This window comes from Scyliorhinus canicula, chromosome 9 (assembly GCF_902713615.1).
Source record: "Scyliorhinus canicula chromosome 9, sScyCan1.1, whole genome shotgun sequence".
Lineage (NCBI taxonomy): Eukaryota > Metazoa > Chordata > Chondrichthyes > Carcharhiniformes > Scyliorhinidae > Scyliorhinus > Scyliorhinus canicula.
Window position 1 is genome coordinate 50589172 of NC_052154.1, and position 21908 is coordinate 50611079.

The 21908-nt window shown below is 43.3% G+C and overlaps 1 protein-coding gene across 3 annotated transcripts in view; it reads right to left on the reverse strand.

The window, feature by feature from the left end:
* znf423 (zinc finger protein 423) overlaps window positions 1-20699 on the reverse strand; it is a 423129-nt gene extending 402430 nt beyond the window's left edge. For all 3 annotated transcript variants that reach the window (XM_038806675.1, XM_038806674.1, XM_038806673.1), the window contains exon 1: window positions 19424-20699. In XM_038806675.1, coding sequence (XP_038662603.1) covers window positions 19424-19463 — 40 coding nt within the window. In that variant the 5' untranslated portion in view covers window positions 19464-20699. The remainder of the gene's footprint in view (window positions 1-19423) is intronic.
* Between the last annotated feature and the right edge of the window lie 1209 nt (window positions 20700-21908).

Sequence of the window (21908 nt, forward strand, 5' to 3'; positions counted from 1 at the left end):
CTCCAATCTATCTATTTCCTGTTGTAGCCTCTGACAATCCTCGGCACTATCAGCAACTCCTCCAATCTTCGTGTCAACTGCAAACTTCCTAATCAAACCACCCACATTTTCCTCCAGGTCATTTAAATATATTGCAAACAACAGAGGTACCAGCACTGATCCCTGCGAAACACCACTAGCTACAGATTTCCATTCTGAAAAACACCCTTCCGCTCCTATGTCTTCCATAAGCAAGCCAGTTCTGTATCCATCCATCCAGCCAGCCTACACCTAATTCAATGTGATTTTAGTTTTTGTATCAGTCTGTCATGTGGGACCTTGTGAAACACCTTACTAAAGTCCATATAAACGACACCCACAGACCTTCCCTCATCAATTTTCATTGTCACCTCTTCAAAAAAAACTCAAATCAAGTTGGTGAGACATGACCTTCCCCGTATAAGACCATGTTACCTGTCACTACCTGGTCCATTTTCCTCCAAATGTGTATATATCCTGTCCCTCAGTATCTTTTCCAAAAGCTTCCCCACCACTGATGTCAGGCTCATCGGCCTATAATTTGCTGGATTGTCCCTGCTTCCTTTCATAAACAAGGAAACAACATTGGCTATTCTCCAGTCCTCTGGAACCTCGCCTGTGGTCAAAGAGGATGTGAAGATATCTGTTAAGGCCCCAGCTATTTCTCCCTTTGCCTCCCGCAGTAACCTGGGATAGATTCAATCCGGCCCCGGGGACTTGTCCACCTTAATGCAATTTAGGATACTCAACACCTCCTCCGTTGATATATTGACGTTCTCACACCTATCCCTGACCTCAATATCCATCATGTCCTTCTCCCTAGTGAATACCTATACAAAGTACTCATTAAGATTTCACCCACTTCCTGTGGTCCCATGCATAACTTCCCTCCATTGACCTCGAGTGGGTTTACTCTTTCTCTTGCTACCTTCTTGCTCCTAATATATGCATAAAAAGCCTTGGGATTCTCCTCAACCGTGTTTGCTAAAGACATTTCAGGCCCCTTTTAGCTCTCCTAATTCCACTTTTTAAGTTCCTTCCAACTTTCTCTGTACTCCTCAAGGGCTTCATCAGTTTTTAGATGCCTAGATCTATTGTATGTTCCCTTTTTCCTTTTGACTAAGCTTACAATTTCCCTTGTCATGGTTCCCAAATCCTGCCATTTCTATCCTTCATTTTAGAAGGGACATGCCTGCCCTGCACTTCAATCAACTGGTCTTTAAAAGCCTCCTACATGTCAGACGTGGATTTGCCCTCAAATAGCCGCTCCCAATCCACTTTCCCCAGTTCCTGTCTAATTTGGATGTAATTGGCCCTCACCCAATTAGACACCTCACCCACAGGCCACTCTTGTCCTTATCCATGACTACTCGAAATATTATGGAATTATGTTCACTAAGCCCAAAATGCTCCCCAACTGAAACATCAATCACTTGGCCTGGCTCATTCCCCAATACCAAGTTTAGTATACCAATGGGGAGAAACGTGGGCTAACAGCAGTGTCCTCTTCCAAGCCAACATGCACAACGCTGAGGCACTAATCAGTCAAGAACAGCTCTGCTGGGCAGGACATGTCATTCACATGCCTCACAGCAGAAATACTTTAGGGATGGCTTTAAAGTATCCCTGAAGAGGTGAAACATTTCCACCGACTTATGGATGTCCCAGGCCTGTGACTGACCAAAGTATAGAAGGCTCATTCAGCAAGGCACCACACATTTAAATAGCACTTTTGATGATCTCAGGGTGTCCAAAAGCACTTTACAGTCAATAAAGTGCTTTGCAAGTCACTGTTGTAACGTTTAGAATTCAGCAGGTAATTTGCACACCAAGATCCCACAAACAGAAATGTGATAAATGGCAACATAACCTTTTTCTTTTAAAAAAATGTTGATTTAAGGGTTAAATGTTAGCCATAACTGGGGATAATATTCCTGTCATTCTTCAACATAGTGTCATGGAACCTTTTCCGTCCAACTAAGAGGAAACAATGCCTCACATTGACTGTCTCATCTAAAGTGTAGCACTCCCTCAGTACTGCACTGGATTGTCAGCCTTGCCTTTTGTGCTCAGTAGGACCTGAACCCCAACCTTTTAACTCGAGAGAGAAGTATGTTACTACTGAGCTACAACTGACACTACAGACAGACAGAACAAATCAATAAAAAGATAAACAAGACAAAGGAGGAATAAAGAACTTGAACTCATGCAATGCCTTTTACAACCTCAGGATGCCCTAAAGTGCTTAAAGCATCCAGCTGCTTATGAAATGTAGTCACCGTTATCAAATAGAAAATAGTATTCTTCGAAAATAAGTTTTAAGTAACTTGAGGAATAGTGAAAGGAAATGAAAATAAAAATGGACCATGTTATTAACAGTGTTACCATCTGCACTGCACCCAGAATGTGCGGGTATAAACTAAACAGCATCATGATTTTTTTCTAAAGGTTAACTTTCACCTTTGAAAAAAACTCACTTTGGCTCTAGACATGTCCAAACATGGACAAAATTCCAGAGGTAAGATGAGAGTGGCTATCGTTGACATCAAGGCAGGACAGGATGTCCCAAGTGTGACATCAAGGAGTCTTGACCGTGAAGTCAATTGAATCAGGAGATTGGAGCCATACCTAGCATAAATGAAGATAGTTGCGGTTGTTGGAGGCCAATCACCTCAGCATTCCCAGGCATCATTGCAGAGTTCCTCAAGGTAGCTTCCTTGGTCCAACCATCTGGACCTTTTTTCACAGAATGTGGCAGGGTCATCATCTGCCCATTCCAAATTTCATTTTAATTGAGTAGCTTGCTAAGCCATTGCAGAGGGCAGTTAAGAGTCAACCACATTGCTGTGGGTCTGGAGTCACAAGATACTTATAATAATAATCTTTATTGTCACAAGTAGGCTTAAATTAACACTGCAATGAAGTCACTGTGAAAAGCCCCTAGTCACCACATTCCGGCGCCTGTTCGGGTACACAAGAGGGAGAATTCAGAATGTCCAAATTACCTAACAGCACGTCTTTCGTCGGGACATGTGGGAGGAAACCGGAGCACCCGGAGGAAACCCACGCAGACACAGGGAGAATGTGCAGACTCTGCATGGACAGTGACCCAAGCCAGGAATCAAACATGGGAACATGGGACCCTGGTACTGTGAAGCAACCGTGCTAACCACTGCTACCATGAACTAGATGGGTTTTTACTACAATAAATGATAGTTGTCAGTCACCATTACTGAGACTAGCTTTACATTCCAGATATGTATTTGAATTTAAATTCCACCAGCTCCCCAAGAGCATTAGCCTGGGTCTCTGGATTACTAATCCAGTGGCATTACGACTATGTTACCATCTCCCCAATGATGGGTACTTCAACAATGAACTTTCTCCATCATAACGTTAGAAAAGAATGTTCAGAGGGCAGCATGTTGGTACAGTGGTTAGTACTCCTACCTCGTGGCGCTGAGGTCCCAAGTTCGATCCCATCTCTGGGTCCCCGTCCATATGGAGTTTGTACATTTTCCCCGTGTTTGCGTGGGTTTCATCCCCACAACACAAAGTATGTACAGACTAGGTGGATTGGCCATGCTAAATTGCCCCTTAATTGGAAAAAATGAATTGGGTATTCTAAAATTTTTTTTTAAAAGGAATGTTCGATGATTGTAAAACGTTCAGTACCAGTCACAACTCCTCAAACACTGAAGCAGTCCTGGGATGCAAACAGCAAGGCCTAGTCAAGCTTGGCCCAATACAAGGGAAGATTTCAGCCCTTGCCAAAAAGAGAGAGTGTAACGGCAAGTCTTTAACATGCATTGAATACTCCATCACCAACTTAAGATTGACCAGAAGCTTAACTGGGGCCACAATGCAAATGCTATGGTTTCAAGAGAAAGCAACTCACCACTCGACTCCCCAAAGCCTGTCCCGTCATCTACATGGTACATATCAGGAGCGTGATGGAATGCTCCACACTTGCTTGAAGCAGTGCAGCTCTAAGAACACTCAAGACGCTTGACACCTTCAAGGCAAAACAGCCCGCTTGACTGACATCCTGTCCACCACGACACAGTGGCAGCAGTGCATATCTTAAGAGACAACGTGCCAGAGGAGCAGGGAAAAGGGGCGAGGACCCAGAGGGCATACCCACTCTCCCCCTCACACCTGCCCATAGCTCCCCACCTCCCCTTTCCAGGCCTGGCCGGATCCACCCACCATCAAGCTTGCCAATATCCCACTGGGCATTCCCAAGACCCACTCCTGCTCTCAAGCTTGCCAGAATCTCCTGAACCTGGACCCAATTTGACCCTTGAACCCAGACTTCAGAGTGCCTCTGCAATTCATCCACCCACCCAACCATATGGTCACCGCCCACCACCCCAAACCCTCCCCAATCCCAACCAGTATCTGCCAAAGTCAGGAAACTCCCAAGGCTGGAGATTTGCAGCCAGGCCAATAATGCTGCTTCCGTGTGGCTGTGCACAATGTACAGTGCAAACACTGAGCAGTCTCCTCACTCGCTGCTAGAGGAATCCGGGACAAAGACACCCAAAAGGCCTCTCACACCCAGAACGCAGAACTGGCGGGGACATACCAAGAAATTTGGGTGGTTGGGCATCCATAGGAAGCATCACTGCCTGCAAATTCTCCTCCAAAGTCACGCACAATCCTGGCTTGGAAGCATATCGCCATTCCTTCACTGTCACCAGGTCAAAATTGTGGAGCTCTCTCCTGAAACTACATAGGCTGCAACAATTTAAGGCAGCAGCTCATCACCACCTTCTCAAGGGTCTTAGAGATGGGCAACAATGCTGGCCTTGCCAGCAGTACTCGCTCAATGAGTGAATAAAACATTTTGTACAGATGTTTTTAGCTTGACTGATTTAACACATGGACAGCAAATCAAATTCAAATCATATTTTACCAGAATATTCACGATACCGCAAACAAGCCATCTCCCTAGTGTTAGCTGGCACTCCAATGAAACAAAGTTGATCAGCTAAACTTCTAAAAATGATTTTAATCCCCACAATGTTGCATTAAGTTTTAAATATGTATGCGTTATCTAGTTAGCATTGTTACACTTCAGTCTCGGAATATATTTTTTATTTAGGCATTATTTAATTTACATGTACTAGTTGAATTTTCCTGTCTTGTTCCATAGTGCACATATTTCAGGCAACAGGCCTTTTTGGTAATGGAAAGTGTTCTCCCTCAGGAAGTCATTCTCGGTTGCATTGTGCCATTGAGATTGGCATCCTGAGGGAAACACTTTCCATTCCAAATTTACCTCCACTAAACTGTTTTTTTCTCCTGTCCCTGCAAATGTAACAAAGGGAAAAATAATGAAGATTTGAAAGAACCAACAGTATTCCCCAGTGACTGAGAGAGTTTATCCAGTGAGTAGAGTCATACACATCAGAATGGACTCAAGTTTAATCCCGAACAAGTTCCATTATCTTAACTCAACCAAGGTAATGATGGGGATATTGGAACTGACCAGATAGGACTAGAGATTGAGGGTTGGATGAAGATAAATCAGCCAAAGTTTCCACATGTGATTCAATCCCCATGTTAGGTGTGCACATTTGATGACTTGCTGCATTATTTGATTAGTTTCGCTCGTAAAAATATTCCCAATATTTCCTTTCTTTGTACCCAATGGCCGAACCCCACTAGGAATCAAAGACCTAGTGCTACTAAATTAGTTTCCATCACCCTTTCAGGCGCTGCATTGCAAGTTATAACAACTCAAAAAACAATGATTCCTCATAACACGTCTGGTTCTTTGCCAATCGCCTTTAATCTGTGCCCTCTGGTCACAAAGAAAGGAAACATAGCAGGGAATAGAAGAGAAACAAATAATGTTGCAGCACTACCCCAATATGTTCACAAAAAATAATTTCGAATTTGCAAGCTTTGAAGTCAATTAACCTGTCATTTTAATGACACCTATTTGCACATAGCTCAAGTTATCTTTCATTATCTACACAATAATACTATCATGGGCGGCAGATTGAAAATATAAACTTAGATTTTGTGATCAGCAGTAAAGTGACAGCACCCACCATCAACCTCAAAGGAAGCTACCCACAAAGATCTAGCATGTTCCCGTAATCTAACCCAAGGTAACAGCGAAGAATGTTAATGGCAGTCGAAGGTGATAGTTTTGGCATTATCACGTTAAGGCAAAGGAATTTTGGATCCTCCAGGTATTGATGTCAAACAAGAGTTAGAGAATAAAGAACAACCTTTTTAAAACAATGACAAAAGTAGAGTTAGAAATCATATATAAAGATATGGGGATCAAGGATATAGCACTGGGATATAAACTAAGATGACAGTGCAAGCAAAGGAACTGTATCCATGAGACAAATAATGTCTCCACTGTAGCTTAGAAAAAAGCAGTGCAGAGTGGAACTGTTAAAGGAGACACTGGAAGCGGAGGACCAGTCAAAAGTTTTTAAGGTGGCAGAGGGCCAAGTACCAGTTACACAGTTGTGATGTTCGCCAGTGGAAGTTGTGTTATCTGCAAGACTGGAGCCAAGAGAGGAAATATTGTACAGGGAGATAGAGTTTCCCTTTGCCTTCATATTTGGTCAAAATCACCCTGGTTTTAAAAATGATTAATGCTCCATTAAACTTATGTATAAACACAGGGTATAAATGCAAGAAATGGCATGGCTGGAAGGTAGTTCCACAGCTAGAAGAAGCATTATCTGAAGCCTTTTCACTGGTATTCTGTGCAAAACGTTTGGATCAATTTAAAATGTTGAACTGCGTATACACACACACCACTTTGGAAACGCAAGTGCAGTCAGTCCTTACAACTACTTAGTGACAGTTGACATACTAAATCTGAATACAAAACATTAACACGCTATTTAAAATGTGTAGTACTGATAGTAAAGCACAGTGAAATAATGTATTTGGTCAGCAAAATCATGCCTACAAAGATTAAAATGTAATTTTGTTTTAAAATGTAAATATTTCTATTGAAGAACTTTCATTTACAACAGACAAAATATTCAAACTTTTAATTACAAAAAAAATCCCCGACACAACTCCACCTAACTTCATACCCAGGTTAATTTCTCCACACACACACACAATGAACGGCTGCCACCTTGAGTAAAACCCATCAGGCCCCGAACCAAGCTGAAACTTTAGGCAGAGATGGAGACCCTCACCCGGGCTATTAGACAGGCAACGGTCAAGACATCTGCCTTCTTCCCCTCCTACAGCACCAACAAGTCTGACACTCCAAAAATGGATGCCATTTTGCACAGCTCCAGCTTAATGCCCAGAATCCCTGACATTGTTTCAAAAAGGAAACCCAAAAATCAACAAAGCATGAGCCAAAGCATGTGCATGTGGTTTGCCAGCCCCCTGGAACACTGCTCACACCTACCCTTCACCTCCCATTCCCCCCCCCAACCAAAGAAGAATCCACTCATACTGGTCAAGTGTGCCCGATGTACCACCTTGAACTGTATCAAATGTAACGTTGCACAAGAGGTGAAGTTGACCCTATGAAGAACCTCAAAGACCAAACCCAACTCACCTTCCCATCTCCTCTTTCCCGCCTCCAACAAAGCCTGCTCCGTCTCCAACATCTGCACATAAATGTCGGAGATCCATCCCTCCCCTAGCTCAACCAAGGACAGGACCCTATCCATAAGCAAAGGTGCCAGCACCAGGGGAAAGGAAGGGAGCTCCCGACACACAAAATCTTGCACCTGCAAATATCAAAGTATATTCCCTCTCAGGAAATGTAATTATTTTAAAAATACCTATTGCTCTAGTCATGATGATTGAGGTGCAGAATGCCTGCCCACATTATTCCATTCTAGTGAAAGATGGATTGCAGTAAGTGAAGAGGGTACTCAGTAGAGCAGTGTTCTTCAAAGTCGGGGGCGTGCCCGCGGATGGGTCGCAGGCAGGTGTCGGGAGGGTCACGGAGCCGTTGTCCGCGGCGCTCCCAATCGCGCAAATTCCCGCGCAGCAGCCAGTTTTTCATAACGCCGGCTGCATGCAGCCGCGATCATGTTAATAAAAAATTTGGCCTCATTGCGCATGCATGCACGATGATCGGCGCGCATGCACAAATGCACATGCACCCCGATAATCAGGCACGCATGCGCAGTGCAGCAGCTATTTTTTTTTAAACGGTTGCAGCTTTTTGTTTTACAAGTTCTGTAGTGGTTTTTATTCATTTAATTTTTTTTTTCCATTTATTTTATTCATTTTATTTTTTTACAAGTTCGGGGGGGTTTTATTCTTTTATTTTATTCATTTTAATTTTTTTTTTTACAAGTTCGGGGGGGGCTTTTATTTGATAAAATATTACAGGAAAAAAAGTCAGAACTTTGGACAGATGGAGACTCCATACTTTCCGACATCAGAAGGCTTCACTTTCATCCAACAGGTTCCATTGGAGGAGCGTGTACGAGGGCCAAAGGGACCCAAAACCATTTCCTCCATTTTTGTCAGCAGCAAACAAGTTAAGAGAAAATGGTGGGTCACGCAGGTCGGTTCGACGTGGGTCGCGAAGGTCGGCCGGCATGGGTCCCCGGAAAAAAAGTTTGAAAAACACTGCAGTAGAGTACATATCTCCAATACTCTACGTAAACTCAACATTATAATTACACTGCTCCGCCTCAAGGGTTTTGCCTGCCTCGTTGATGCTCAGTAACTACAAAGCTTGATATTGCCAGCAAATAGAATGAAGTCAATTTTCATATGATCTTGCATCATCAGCAGACAGCTATTACTCACGTCCCTGCCCTTTTGAAAGAGTTGTCCAATTTAGTCCCGTGCTCAACTTGATCCACATAACCCTCCAAATTAGTCCTCTTCAAGTACATACCCAATGCCTTTTAGAAATCCCTGTGGAATTGGATTCCACCACTCTTTCAGGTCATGTGTTCCAGACCTCAACATAGTGAAATTCCTTCAGGTTTTTTTTTTAAATCACTTGCTTGAGGAAACTTCCCACACTCTTATCAAAATTCATCAATCTCAAATACTTGTATGAGGTCTCTGTTTAATCTTCCCTGCTCTAAAGGAACAATCTCCATTTCTCCTTTATCTCTAGAATCATCCTGATAAACCAAAACCTCCTCAATACCCTCTCCAAGTCCTTGACATCTGATGGCCACAATTGTACACAAGCTGAGGCCTAATCAGAGATTTGTGGAGGATTAGCATGACTTTCCTGTGAATATATTTACAAAGTGCTGGATCCCTTACACTTTCTTAACCACCATCTCAACATACCCTGCCACCTTCCAAGATTTGTGACTATATACCACCAAGACTCCTGTCCTTACATCCCTCCTCAAAATACTACCATTTAGATCATACTGCCTTGTCATGTTGTTTCTCACAAAGTGGATCACTTTGCATTTATCTGCAATGAATTGTACCTGCCATGTAGCTACCCATTTCACCACACCAGTATAAGTCCTCCTGTAATCTGCTACCATGGCCACTCTTTATTATGTTGCCAGGTTTTGTATAGTTCTTGTGGTGATATCCACTTTGTAGGGCTGAATTCTCTGAAAGGCTGCGACTCAAGTGTTATATTAAGATCAGCTTCCATTTGTCATTCTATCACAGTCACTTTCAGGGGAACAATTTCCAATTCAGCAATTTCCAGGCACTTGACAGAAAGCATCATAAGTTGCCCATCTTTCTTGAGAAAGGGGGTCCAACGGTATCTAAAATCATCTTCCAGTAATCAGAAGGATGTGTTCATAAACCTCACATATCTCAAAATGTATGGACATTTTTTGAATCAGGTCCCTGATGTGGCAAATATAATTTTGGTTGTCTCATCTTCCCCATTATCCAATCATTCTGATTGCTGAAAATTGTTGTTGCATCTTTGATTTGGGGATCCGAGTCAATATCAGTAAATAGCTACCTGGATAAATGGTGGTTCTATTGTTATAGTCTCTGTGGAGACCAACAACTTTTAAAAAGAAATTCAAACTTCCAGTTAATAGCTGAACGAAAGAGACAACAAAGATGTTCACGGTAACAAAAAGGTTATAAGCTCTACTGACTAAACATCTTTGCAGGCAATTTAGACTTTAAACAGAACAGAATTTCCCTCTTATTTTTAGCACAACCAAGAAAAAAAGCAAACTTCACGGGTATATACTACACTCGGTTCTCCTGAAATCAGGTCAAAATGATTCTTGGCTCCTGAGGCTTTACTTCTGTTGTTTTCCGTTCTCAGCTTGGTAACTTCTAACCCCAGAATGGTCCTTCATGGTGAGAATATTACTGGAAATTCTACACCAGTGCAAAGTAGGCAAATTTTCCATCCTCATTTTAACTCCCCTTGAATTTGGTATTTTCAATCAGAGCTTGAACATTCACCCACATTCCAATGGGGTGAACCATAAACACTTTTAGCCTCTAGCTGATCACTCTCCTCCAGACTAACTAACCGTATTTGCGAGTTTTCAGGTATATTTGATAAATCCTTTCCCTCTCAAAACCTATTTAATAATAATAATCTTTTGTCACAAATAGGCTTACATTAACACTGCAATGAAGTTACTGTGAAAAGTCACTAGTCGCCACATTCCAGCGCCTGTTCGGGTACATAGGAGGGCGAATTCAGAATGTCCAATTTACCAATAGCAAATCTTTCGGGACTTGTGGGAGGAAACCGGAGCACCCAGAGGAAACCCATGCAGACACAGGGAGAATGTGCAGACTCCGCGCAGACAGTGACCCAAGCCGGGAATCGCACCTGAGACCCTGTAGCTGTGAATCAGTAGTGCCAACCACTGTGCTACCATGCCGCCCCATGAAATCATGTATCCAGGTGGAGCAGCTGATTAGCAATCATTGAGAGCTCAACTTTCTCATCTTGGAACTAAACTACAACTATTTATAACACAACATTCTCAACATTTTTGTTTCGAGGCTACAGAGACACATGAGCTGCTGTCATTGTCTCCAAATGTAAATATCATGCACCTTCTTCCAAGTAAAACAATCAAAGCCTTCCTTGAATCTCAAAACAGCCAGGTTTGCTGTCAGTCAGGTTTCAGAGCAGGTCACATGATCCCCTTCATTTTACCTTGAATTTAAAGACACACTCCCAAAACACAACAATCTGTTGCTGCTGAGTCTTTAAAGAACAATGTATATAGTTTCACTTCTTAACCTTTCCCCCATAGTTCCAATTGTTTTTCAAGTAACTTTCCAGTTTCCTTTCGAACACCATGGTATTATCTGCCTCCACACTCATGCAGTACATTCCAGAGCCTAACCACGTGCTGCGTGAAAACCTCTCTCTTCATGTCACCATCGTTTATTTTGCCGATCTTAAATTTGTGTCCTCAGATTCTCGACCCAGCCGCCGAGAATGGAACAGTTTCTCTCTATCTACTATGCCCTGACCCCAAATAATTTTGAGCACCTGTATCATATCTCGTTTTCACCTCCTCTCCAATAGAATGACCCAGTTTTTCCAATCTATCCACACAACTGAAGTTCCTCATCCCTGGAGCCATTCTCGTGATCTTTTCTGCACTCTTTCTAATGCCTTCACATCCTATCTAAAGTATGGCGGCCAGAATCTGAGTCGATAGTCTAATTGTGTCCCAAACAACGTTTTATACAGGCTCATCCCTAATTCCTTGCTTCTGTACTTCATGTCCATGTATAAAGTCCGGGATCCCATATGTTTTACTAACTACTTCTCACAACCTAACCTGCTACCTTCAATGATTTGTGCACTTATCCCCCAGGTCCCTCTGGTCCTGCACAACCTTTCAAATTGAACCGGTTACTTTATATTGCCTCTCCTTGTCCTTCCTACCAAAATGAATCACTTCACATTTTTCAGCATTAAAGGCTCTTGTCCGCTCATTCCACCAATTTTCTATTTTGTCTTGAAGTTTATCACTTTGTTTCTGAAAATTCACAATACTTCCAAGTTTTGTCAATCTGCAAATTTTGAAAATGTGCCTTCTACACCAAAGACTAAGTTATTAGCATAGATCAAGAAAAGTAATGGTGTAAGCACCAACCCGAGGAACTCCACTAGGGGTTGGATTCTCTGTTCCCGCAGCCGTGTTTCTCAGCGGCACACCATTCACTGGCGGCGGGATTCTTTACTCCTGCTGCTCGTCAATGCAATTTCCCATTGAAGCCACCGCATGTCACTGAGAAACTCAGGGGCGGGGATGTGTTGACAGCAGGAACAGAGAGTCCCAACAGCCGAAGAATATGAGCCTTGGTATCTTCCGCCAGTCTGAAAAACAACCATTCACCACTATTTTGTTTCTTGTCAATATCAATTTTATTCCATGAGCTTCAACTTTGCTTCAAGCCTGTTATGTAGCACTTTATCACAAGCCTCTTTGGAATCCATGTACACCACATCCTCATCAACCTTCTCTGTTACAGCATCAAAAGACTTGAACAATTTGCTCTCAACAAATAGGCACTGGCTTGCCGATATATATATATATATATATAATCTAAATAAGACAAATGAATTATCTTTAGCGTTAGCTTACGATTCTTCTCACACTCTCTTTGCTCCTCATTTCTTTTTTCCACTTTCTCTCGGAATTTGGTATATTCAGACTGTTTCTTAATTGCATACTTGACAAAGTCTGAAATTTCTGGTTGACAGCTAATTTTCCACTCCAAGTCAGCAAATTTCATACTGAAGAGGGTTCTGATTAGCATCACCAAACTAAATCTTGCATCTCATACGCAGTCACTATTCCCGAGCTACAGACAGGCATGTTAAAGTCTGCCAACCAGTTCTTTGTTGCATGCAATCAACAGCTCTTATTTATATTACATATTTAATATAATCAAACCCCTCTTCACAGGAGCATTATAGAACAAACCATGGCACAGGAGATATTCACTCAGATAACCAAAGGTTTGGGCAAAGAGAGGTGTTTTAAGGAATGTCTTAAAGGAGGAAAACAAGCTAAAGAGGCGGAAAGATGTGGAGAGGGTATTCCAGACAACCAAAAAATACTGGACAATCTCAGAAGCTCTGACAGTGTCTGTGGAGAGTGAAGCTACCTTCTATCTCCATAGATGGTGTCAGACCTGCTCAGATTGTCCAGTATTTTCTGTTTCTGTTTCAGATTCTAGCATCCGCAGTCATTTTCTTTTATCTAGGATATTCCAGAGTTTGGTGCCGAGACAACTGGAGGTTCACTACCAATGGTGGAGCAATTAAAACTGCAGGTGCACAAGAGGTCAGAATTGTAGGAGCACAGATATTTCAGAGGGTTGTGGGGCTGGAGGAGATTACAGGAGATTCGAGAGGGGCGAAACAAGGTCATCAAGAGATTTGAAAACAAGGATGAGAATTGTAAAATTAAGACATCGCTTGACATGGGGCCAGTGAGTAGATGGGTGATAAGGGAACAGGACTTGCTGCAAGTTAAGACACGGGCAGCAGAGTTTTGGATGACCTCAAACATACAGAAAGTAGACTGTTGGAGACTAACCAGGAGTACATTGGAATTGTCAAGTCTAGAGGTAAGCCCAAGGCACTAATGAGGCTATTAACAGATGAGGTGAGACTAGGGACAAACTACAGACATAGAAATAGGGGTTCTTAGCAACCGGCATGAGTACAAGGATCAAACATGCCAGCAAGATTGCGAACAGACTGGTTACCTCAAGGCTATTGCCAGGAAGAAGGATGAAGTCAGCAGCTGCAGAACAGAGTGGAATGCAATGGTTTCAGTCTTCCCAAAATTTAACTGGAGGAAATTTCTGCTCATCAGTAATGGACATCAGTCAGATAAGCAGTCTGAATTTAGCAATAGATAGTTGAGTTAAAAGGAGTAATGCTGATTAAATGGGCATTGTCAGTATAGATGTGGACACTAACACAGTGCCTTCAAATTATGTCGCTGAGGGGGCAACATGTAGATGAGGAAACAAAAAGGAAGGAGCCAAGGATCAATCCTTGGGGAGCAGAGGTAACGGTGCAAGAGCAGGAAGAGAGGCTGTTGCAAGTGATTCTCTGGCTACGATTAGAATGGAACCAGGCGAGAATGGTCCCACAGAGCTGGACAATAGTGGGGATGCTGGAGGGGGATAGTCTGGTCAGCTTATGAGAAGACAGGGCAATGACAGATATAACTAGACATTCTCTCCAGTTTGAGAGAAAACAAGGCATTGGAAGAGGTTGCAGAGATAGAGGGTTAAAGCCATGAAGGGATCTTGGGCGAGTATAAGAATTCTAAACTGGGTTCACTGGGTATGTGGAAACCAATGCATGTCAGCCAGCACCAAAGTGATGAGCTCTTAAGACTTGTTGCAGTTCAGGATACAAGACAGAAAAGGATCAAGAATTGGAGATCGATCAGGGGACCCCTGGAATAATCAAGTATAGAGATAGAGCGCTAGATTCTCTGCCCCGCCGCACCACATTTGCATTTCACCCCACCAGCCAGTCAATGAGGTTTCCCATTGTGGGGCAGCCCCACGCCGTCGCGAAACACCCGGGCTGTCGGCAAAACGGAGCATCCTGCCAGCGGAGAATCCAGCCCAGAATCTTTATGGTGCAGAATAGAGTCTGCACCAACCCGAGTACCCTTCCTAGAACCCCCACACCACAACCCCCTAACCGGCACATCTTTGGACAGAAAGGGGCAATTTAGCGTAGCCCATCCAACTAACCAGCACAGCTTTGGACTAACAATGACAAGGCAGAGGATTTTAGAAGAAAAAGCTCAGGGGTCAGAAATGGAAATACAGTCTTTGTGATACACAAGATATGAGGTTGGAAGCTTAAGTTAAGGTCCAACAGAATATATAGTAAAACTAAAGCAGGTAAAGTCTAGAACACGTGACTGGAAGTTAGCCTTCCAGTACAAGACAACAAGCATAGCATCAGACTGCAAGAGGGCATGAAATCAATGGCAATGGAAGAGGGTTTGTAGGAAGATCAAAACCAAATGAAGGAAACTGCACTTCATCAAATACTGGTTGATGAGTAAGCAGGCTGAAAGCAGAGGTAAAAGGAATAAAGGATGGAGAAAGAGAGTGTTGACAGCCATTTGTATAGAACCTGATGCTACATTATTGGATAATGGTAGCAATTGTCAGTACGTAGATGAGGAAAAGACGAGGGGCCCAGAGTTGATCCTTGATGAACTAGAGGTAATAATGCAGGAATAGGAAGATTTTGTTTTTATAAATTTAAAGTATCCAATTCATTTTGTCCAATTAAGGGGCAATTTAGTGTGGCCAACCCACCTACCGTGCACATTTTTGGGTTGTGGGGGTGAAACCCATGCAAACATGGGGAGAATGTGCAAACTCCACATGGAAAATGACATGGGTCGGGATCGAACCTGGGACCTCAGCGCCGTGAACAGCAGTGCTAACCACTGCGCCACCATGCTGCCCACAGGAATAGGACAATAAGCCATTGTTCGAGGTGCTACAACTGATTAGCTACGAGTGGAGCCAAGTGACAGCAATGCCACTAATCTAGAAGGAAGATGTGAAATCAGCAATATTCTTAGCATATGCAGGTATATATTTTTACACGGGTAAAGGAATAGGCGCGTGATGGTGGGATTGACATGCTGCAAAGAGGTACAGATGTCAGAGGGACAACACATCGGAAACCATTATTACTTTTATTAGGCCAATTCAGGGCTGTGACAGGGGTGGTAACCGGATTGGAAAGATTCAAAGGTGGAGCTGCTGGACAATAGGGCACATGTTCAAACACATTCAAAGAAGGCTGGAGATGGGTAGTTGCATGGATAGAGGGATTGAGGACTTGTTTTTGAGAGAGTAAAGATGGGTGTTTTGAAAGGAAGGATACAGTACCCAATGAAAAGGAACAATGTGAGAAGGAACAGTTTTTAATGTCAGCCAGCACTGGGCCTTGGAGAGATAGCTGTGTGACAGCACTTTAGTGGAAATGGGATCAAAGGGACATCAGGTGACTTTTATGGCAAGATCAGTTCAAAGATGGGGGAATAATAAAGAATTTAGAGATAGGCACAAGTTTGAGGCTAGGGCTGGAGTTTACCTTTGGAAGGTTTAGCTTCTAGCAGTTTTGCTTCACTGGCTGAGGCAGATCTGGCAACTGATGGCTAAAGTAATTTATTCCTTGGACTGAGAGTGATGAGAGTGGTTAGTACTGTTGCTTCACAGCTCCAGGGTCCCAGATTCGATTCCAGGCTTGGGTCACTGTCTATGCTGAGTCTGCACAGGTTTCCTCCGGGTGCTCCAGTTTCATCCCACAAGTCCCGAAAGATATGCTGTTAGGTAATTTGGACATTCTGAATTCTCCCTCTGTGTACGCAGACACCGGAATGTGGCGACGAGGGGCTTTTCACAGTAACTTCATTCCAGTGTTAATAATGTAAGCCTTTGACAAAGATTATTATATTATTATAAAAAGTTCGGTTCCACCAGCCTGATTTGAAGGTACTTCCCCCCCAGAGTTTTGTTCTCTTGTAGTAATGAGTCACGTAATCACCAGTGTGCCACAAATATCAAGTGCTGCAATACCAAAGAGAGATGACAAGTTCGCTTAACGGTCACAAATGTTTATGTAATATAAATCCATGTGCATAAGCAGCTGGCAATTATCGAAAGACCCATATTGAATCATTTCACATATATCTTCATTTCATCCTCACAGACCATTTCTGAAATAAATCCCCTTTTGTTGACTAAGCTAGTAAGCCTGGGACTGCCCAAATCATTTAGTTTGAGCCAAGACCTGTTGGTCTTCATAAGACACTTGGACTGCATTTATACTGAATTGCGATGGGTAGCTACAGAATTGATTGCAGCCACCCAGTATCTGGCTCAGACTTAAACTAACATATTTATGAAAAGCTAGCAGTTAAATTTAAATATCCTGAAAAATGGACAGGAGCCTTAAATGTTATGAGAGTGCAAGTGCGCACAAGCTCCAAGAAAGCACAAAAAAACTTTTAAACAAATGGACACCACACTGGAGCTTTACTCCATGCAATGTGAATTGGCCCATCTAGGAGCATCACAGACTGTATCCTTAATGAAGTACACACAAGCTACATATCTCACTTGCTTCCAGAATACAAACCTGATATCAACTGCACTCTCCAAGTACTGTTTCAATGTAATGTCCCATTGTGAGGGACCAGTCCAGATGTAAAGATTAGAATTAAGGTGTACAATATACCTGTACATTTGTACATCACTACTGCAATGAAAGAGTTCATTTGAATGTTTTATTTATTTCATTTAAGTATACAATTTCATTGTCCTATATTGCAGTTATTAAATCAGTGATATTACAAATAAAATATCTTGCAAGCTATGATTTGTACTGCTCTAAGATTCTGGAATGCTTTCAAATATATCAAAAACCATCAATTAAAGTAATGCTATTTTAATTTAATGTAATAGTATTAATATTTAACTATTTTAAAATGTTAACGAGAATTGTAACCTAATTAATATTCAACAGTTTTAAACAACATAAGCTATGCTCTTTAAATTTACAGGCTTGACTTTTAACATAAATTCTACAGGTGCAATATTTATGTTCAGTGCAATATATGCCAATGTTTTTGTGGACCAAAGACATAAATTTAACCCTTCAGCGATTATATGGAGTAGGCACACATTATACATGAAAAATTCAATGAACACAATGCAAATAATCTAATCTTGGAATCAAAACAACCGTAAAACATTCAACCTCTAGGCTGATGAGTTATATGGTCATGTAGCTTTCTGAATCAAGCCCCAAATCTTTTTATGTATTACTCTGATTAGGTTATGAAATAAATTTGCATGTTCTTAAATCTCTTTGTGAGAGTATCCAAGGTACACTCTTTGTGCATTATCAATATGACATTATATGTATTGCAAATTCCAAATTCAGGAGAAAAATATCGGCATACTCTCATTTTCGTTTAATCAAAATCTTGGTATACCTCACCCAAAACCATCATGGGAGCATTATCTCCACATAGATTGCAGTGGTCCAAGGAGGCCGTGGCCCACGACACCCTTCTCAGGGCAACTCTGGATAGGCAACAAAAAGTGACTTTGCCAACATCACTCATATCCCATAAACAATTAACAGAAAAAGGAGCAGGGAACATTTATAGGTTAAATTTTCCATTTGCAGTAATGAGGAGTCACGCATACCAGCAGCATCATATTGGAAAATTACAGGCAGTGTCTGCAATTTTCCATCACTTTAAATCAGATGGAAAAAGTCATGGGAACAATATAGTGAGCTCAAGATATTCTCATTTTATCAATTTGGATGATCATAGAATCTCTACAGTGCAGAATCTCTAGTGCAGAACAAGGCCATTCGGCCCACTGAGTCAGCACTGACCCTCAGAAAGAGTGCCCTATGCCCGTAACCCCACCTAACCTGTATATCCCTGGGCACTAAGGGGCAATTTAATCATGGCCAATCCACGGAACCTGCACATCTTCGGACTGTGGGAGGAAACCCACCTGGGGAGAAAGTGCAAACTTCAGTCACTCAAGGCCAGAATTGAACCCGGGTCCCTGGTGTGGTGGTGCACCACTGCCAACCACTGTGCCACTTCATAATGATGATTATGAATCACCCAATTGTCTATTTTGCTTCTCCAGCTCACGAGCACGTCTCCGCTAGCAACTTAGTTTGAAATTACACTCAGTGGTTCTTGCAAAGATTCTAAACTGCCTTACACAGAAGACATAAATGGAAGGGAGGTGATTACATCTGTGCATGAAGGGATATCAGAGGTTAATTTCAGCTGTTGATCTGCTTGGTGGTTAATTAATTCCACGTGGGGGTAGAGTGCTCGCATCCCAATACAGTGTGCAAGTGGCACAGCTCTTACTGCATGCCAGTGTAAAAATTAGGGGCAGTAACCACCGCATAGGTACAAGTGTGCCCAGTGTCTCACAACCGATGCCAAGTGAACACGCCTCCCGCCAGGGCAACCACGTGGCGACTTCGTTTTATTTTCAAATATTTGAATTCTCCCGTCCTTCCAGCGCGCGTGGGAATGGTCAACCTCCCTGCCTCCCCCTCAATACAAATCCACTGCACCGCTGGCCGGGATTCCACAATCAGAACGGGCAGCAGCAGCTGTGCTTCGCGCCTCGCGCCCCGCCCTGGCCGCGTGCCCGCCTGCCCATCTCCACGCCGCCCCCATTGATGGGCAGTTGGCGGCGCGCAGGCGCGCGGCCGAGTCGCCCCCAGTCTCCGCCTGGGCGCCAGCGGAGAGAAGCGCGCCGCACGCGCGGAAAAGTCCGTCTTTGCAACCCTTCCCGCTTTTTTCGAAGAAATAAAAGGAGGGGAAAAAAGCATCATTATCCCGACCCCCCCCCCCCCCCCCCCCCCCAAAAAAACCCTCATGGAAAGGCTCACCTTTAACAGCCCGAGGCTTAGACTGTTTGCGTCTGGACATGTCCAGTCCTTCACTCTCCTGAAAGAATCTGCTCTCTCTGGGCGACGCGGTCCGGGGCAGTGACTGGAGCTCCAAACATCAATTTTTTTTTTGTTTGCTCCGTGCTCTTTCCTTTTTCTCGCTCTCTCCCTCCTCCTGCCCGTTGCAATGCGGCAACTTCAACCTCTCGGAGTGGACTACGTGTGACGTCTCCTTCCTACTTTTTTTTTGTTCACGGTGGTGCTAAAACTAGATTTCAGTCAAGTGATTTTTTTTTTAAATAGGAAACAAAATGCTCTCCTCGCCCTCTTTAATTTTTTCCCCTCCTCTTCTCTCCAACACACACAACAACCAACTTCTTTGCAACTGGTGGATTCGGATGCGGGATCCAGCCAGCCCACACGAAGACTAGAAGTGATTATTTAAAGGGGGGGGGGGGGGGCTTCCTATTCCTCTTAAACAAAACTCGATTTTTTTTTAATGCGTTGCCGGCCCCCTTTTTCTTTCCTATTGTTGCACGAAATCCACTTGCATTAACCTCCACCTTCCTTCCGAGCAAATCCAAACCCCCCCTCCCCTGTCCTTTCCCCCACCTCCCAAGTCACCGGCGATCTCGAGGACTAAAATTCTCAGCAACAATAAAAAGGAGGCGAGGGTGGGAGAGGGATGCAAAAAGTGAAAACAAAACAAAAAAAACCCCGTCAAGCTGACGCTTTAACTCTGCACAACAACAACAAACTTGGCGTTTTTTTTTTGACGGGGGTGGGTGGTTTTAGGGGAGGAGGGGGGGGATCACCTGTTTAGCCAGAAATCTAAAGAGGGTGCGGGGCGCCCCTTGTTTTCCCTGCCCGGAGAGTGTCCCGATCCTCCTCCGTTAGCCGCACACATAGAAAGAGCGGGGCTGCCCGTGGTCCGAGTGCGCGGGTGATGTTCACCGGGGTGCCGGCGAGTGGGGCGAGCTTGGTGCCATGACCGCCGGGCGGCTGGTCGACTCGGCAGCAGAGCCAGCTCTTTGTGCTGCTGCTGGAAGCGGAGCTGGCTGCTGAGGAACTGCGTTAGCGCGCAGTGCAGACACATAATAAGCTGGGAAATTCAAGTAAGGCCCAAACCCATCAGGACCTCTCCACGGGGGAGCTTTCCCGCAGGGAGACGCGCCACACGTAATCACGGAGGAAATCGCTGTCCAAGTGCAGAGCACGCATGGTGAATAATGAAAAAATCCTGAGTGCTCGATCGTGCCAAAAGCATGGAGCCCTGGACAAGCTCCGGAGCGGACTGCAGCGCACACACACACACACGGATAAATGCCTCCCTCATTCTGCCTCCCCTCACTCACTCACTCCAGAGAGAGACAGAGAGGTGTCTTTAAAGTACCGCAAGAAATACCCCCATCTCTCAAAATGCAAATCTTTCTGAAATCCGCGCCCTTTCTCTCGACTTTGTCAGAAAAAAAATCTTTATAAAAAAATAGTCACATATATATATATATATACACACACACCACATGCTACTCAGGACGGAGCAACTGCATCAAACTCATACAGAGCTCCTGAAAGAAACTAATTAGTTTCGCACAGCACTGATACAAACGTTACGGGGGGAAAGGGCGTCAGTTGTTTTAAGCATATGCAACTTAGCGGTCTTCCATAAACTCCACAGTATTGCACGGGGACGGCGATTCTGAATTGCTGGGTCACGCTCGGGTTTAAGAAAAATGTGCGGAAATTGAACGGAAACCATCCCCCCAAAAAATTATTGATATTAAAAACGGTAATGGCAGTGGAAGGCGCCAGACTCTTGTCCATTTAAGCAAGTCGCTCCAGCTGAACCACAAACTGCTTTAATGTTGCCATTACTGTACATCTCCTTTGATTCGCAGAAGCAATCTCGCATTCACAGTTTTTAATAACCTAATTCCTATCGAACAATGGAAATTCTTTAGCTTCCAGCACGTAACTCCCTGCAGGGCACAGTGAATTTCAAAAATATCCGTAATGATACGGTGGAATTAAAAGAGTATTAGTGTTAGTAATTCGTTTACATCTAATTATAAACTGATGGAATTATGCCTATGTGGCTAACAAATATAATCGGTTTGAATTTATTTATGTGAATGTGTGTGTGTGTGTGTGCTAAGACGCGGTTAGACCACCTCTGTGTGATTTTAAATACAATTTTGAGATAAGAGTTTGGGGGGTGGTAACAGATGAGCAAATGCCAGGCTGGAAATCTGATCTGTGAATCACTTTATTGATAGAATAAATTGGGCAAATTTAATAACATAATGTTGCCTCTGATTAGGTTTATATGTTATCTGTTTATCTAGCATAAATGACACGAGTGAACCTAAAACCAGTTCGAGGGTGGCATCGTGAAATGCCGTAAGTCATGGGATCGTTTTTCTTTTTTAATTTAGCAATTCCACGATATGATTATTTTTTTCTCCAAGGGCTAACGCAGAGAGCT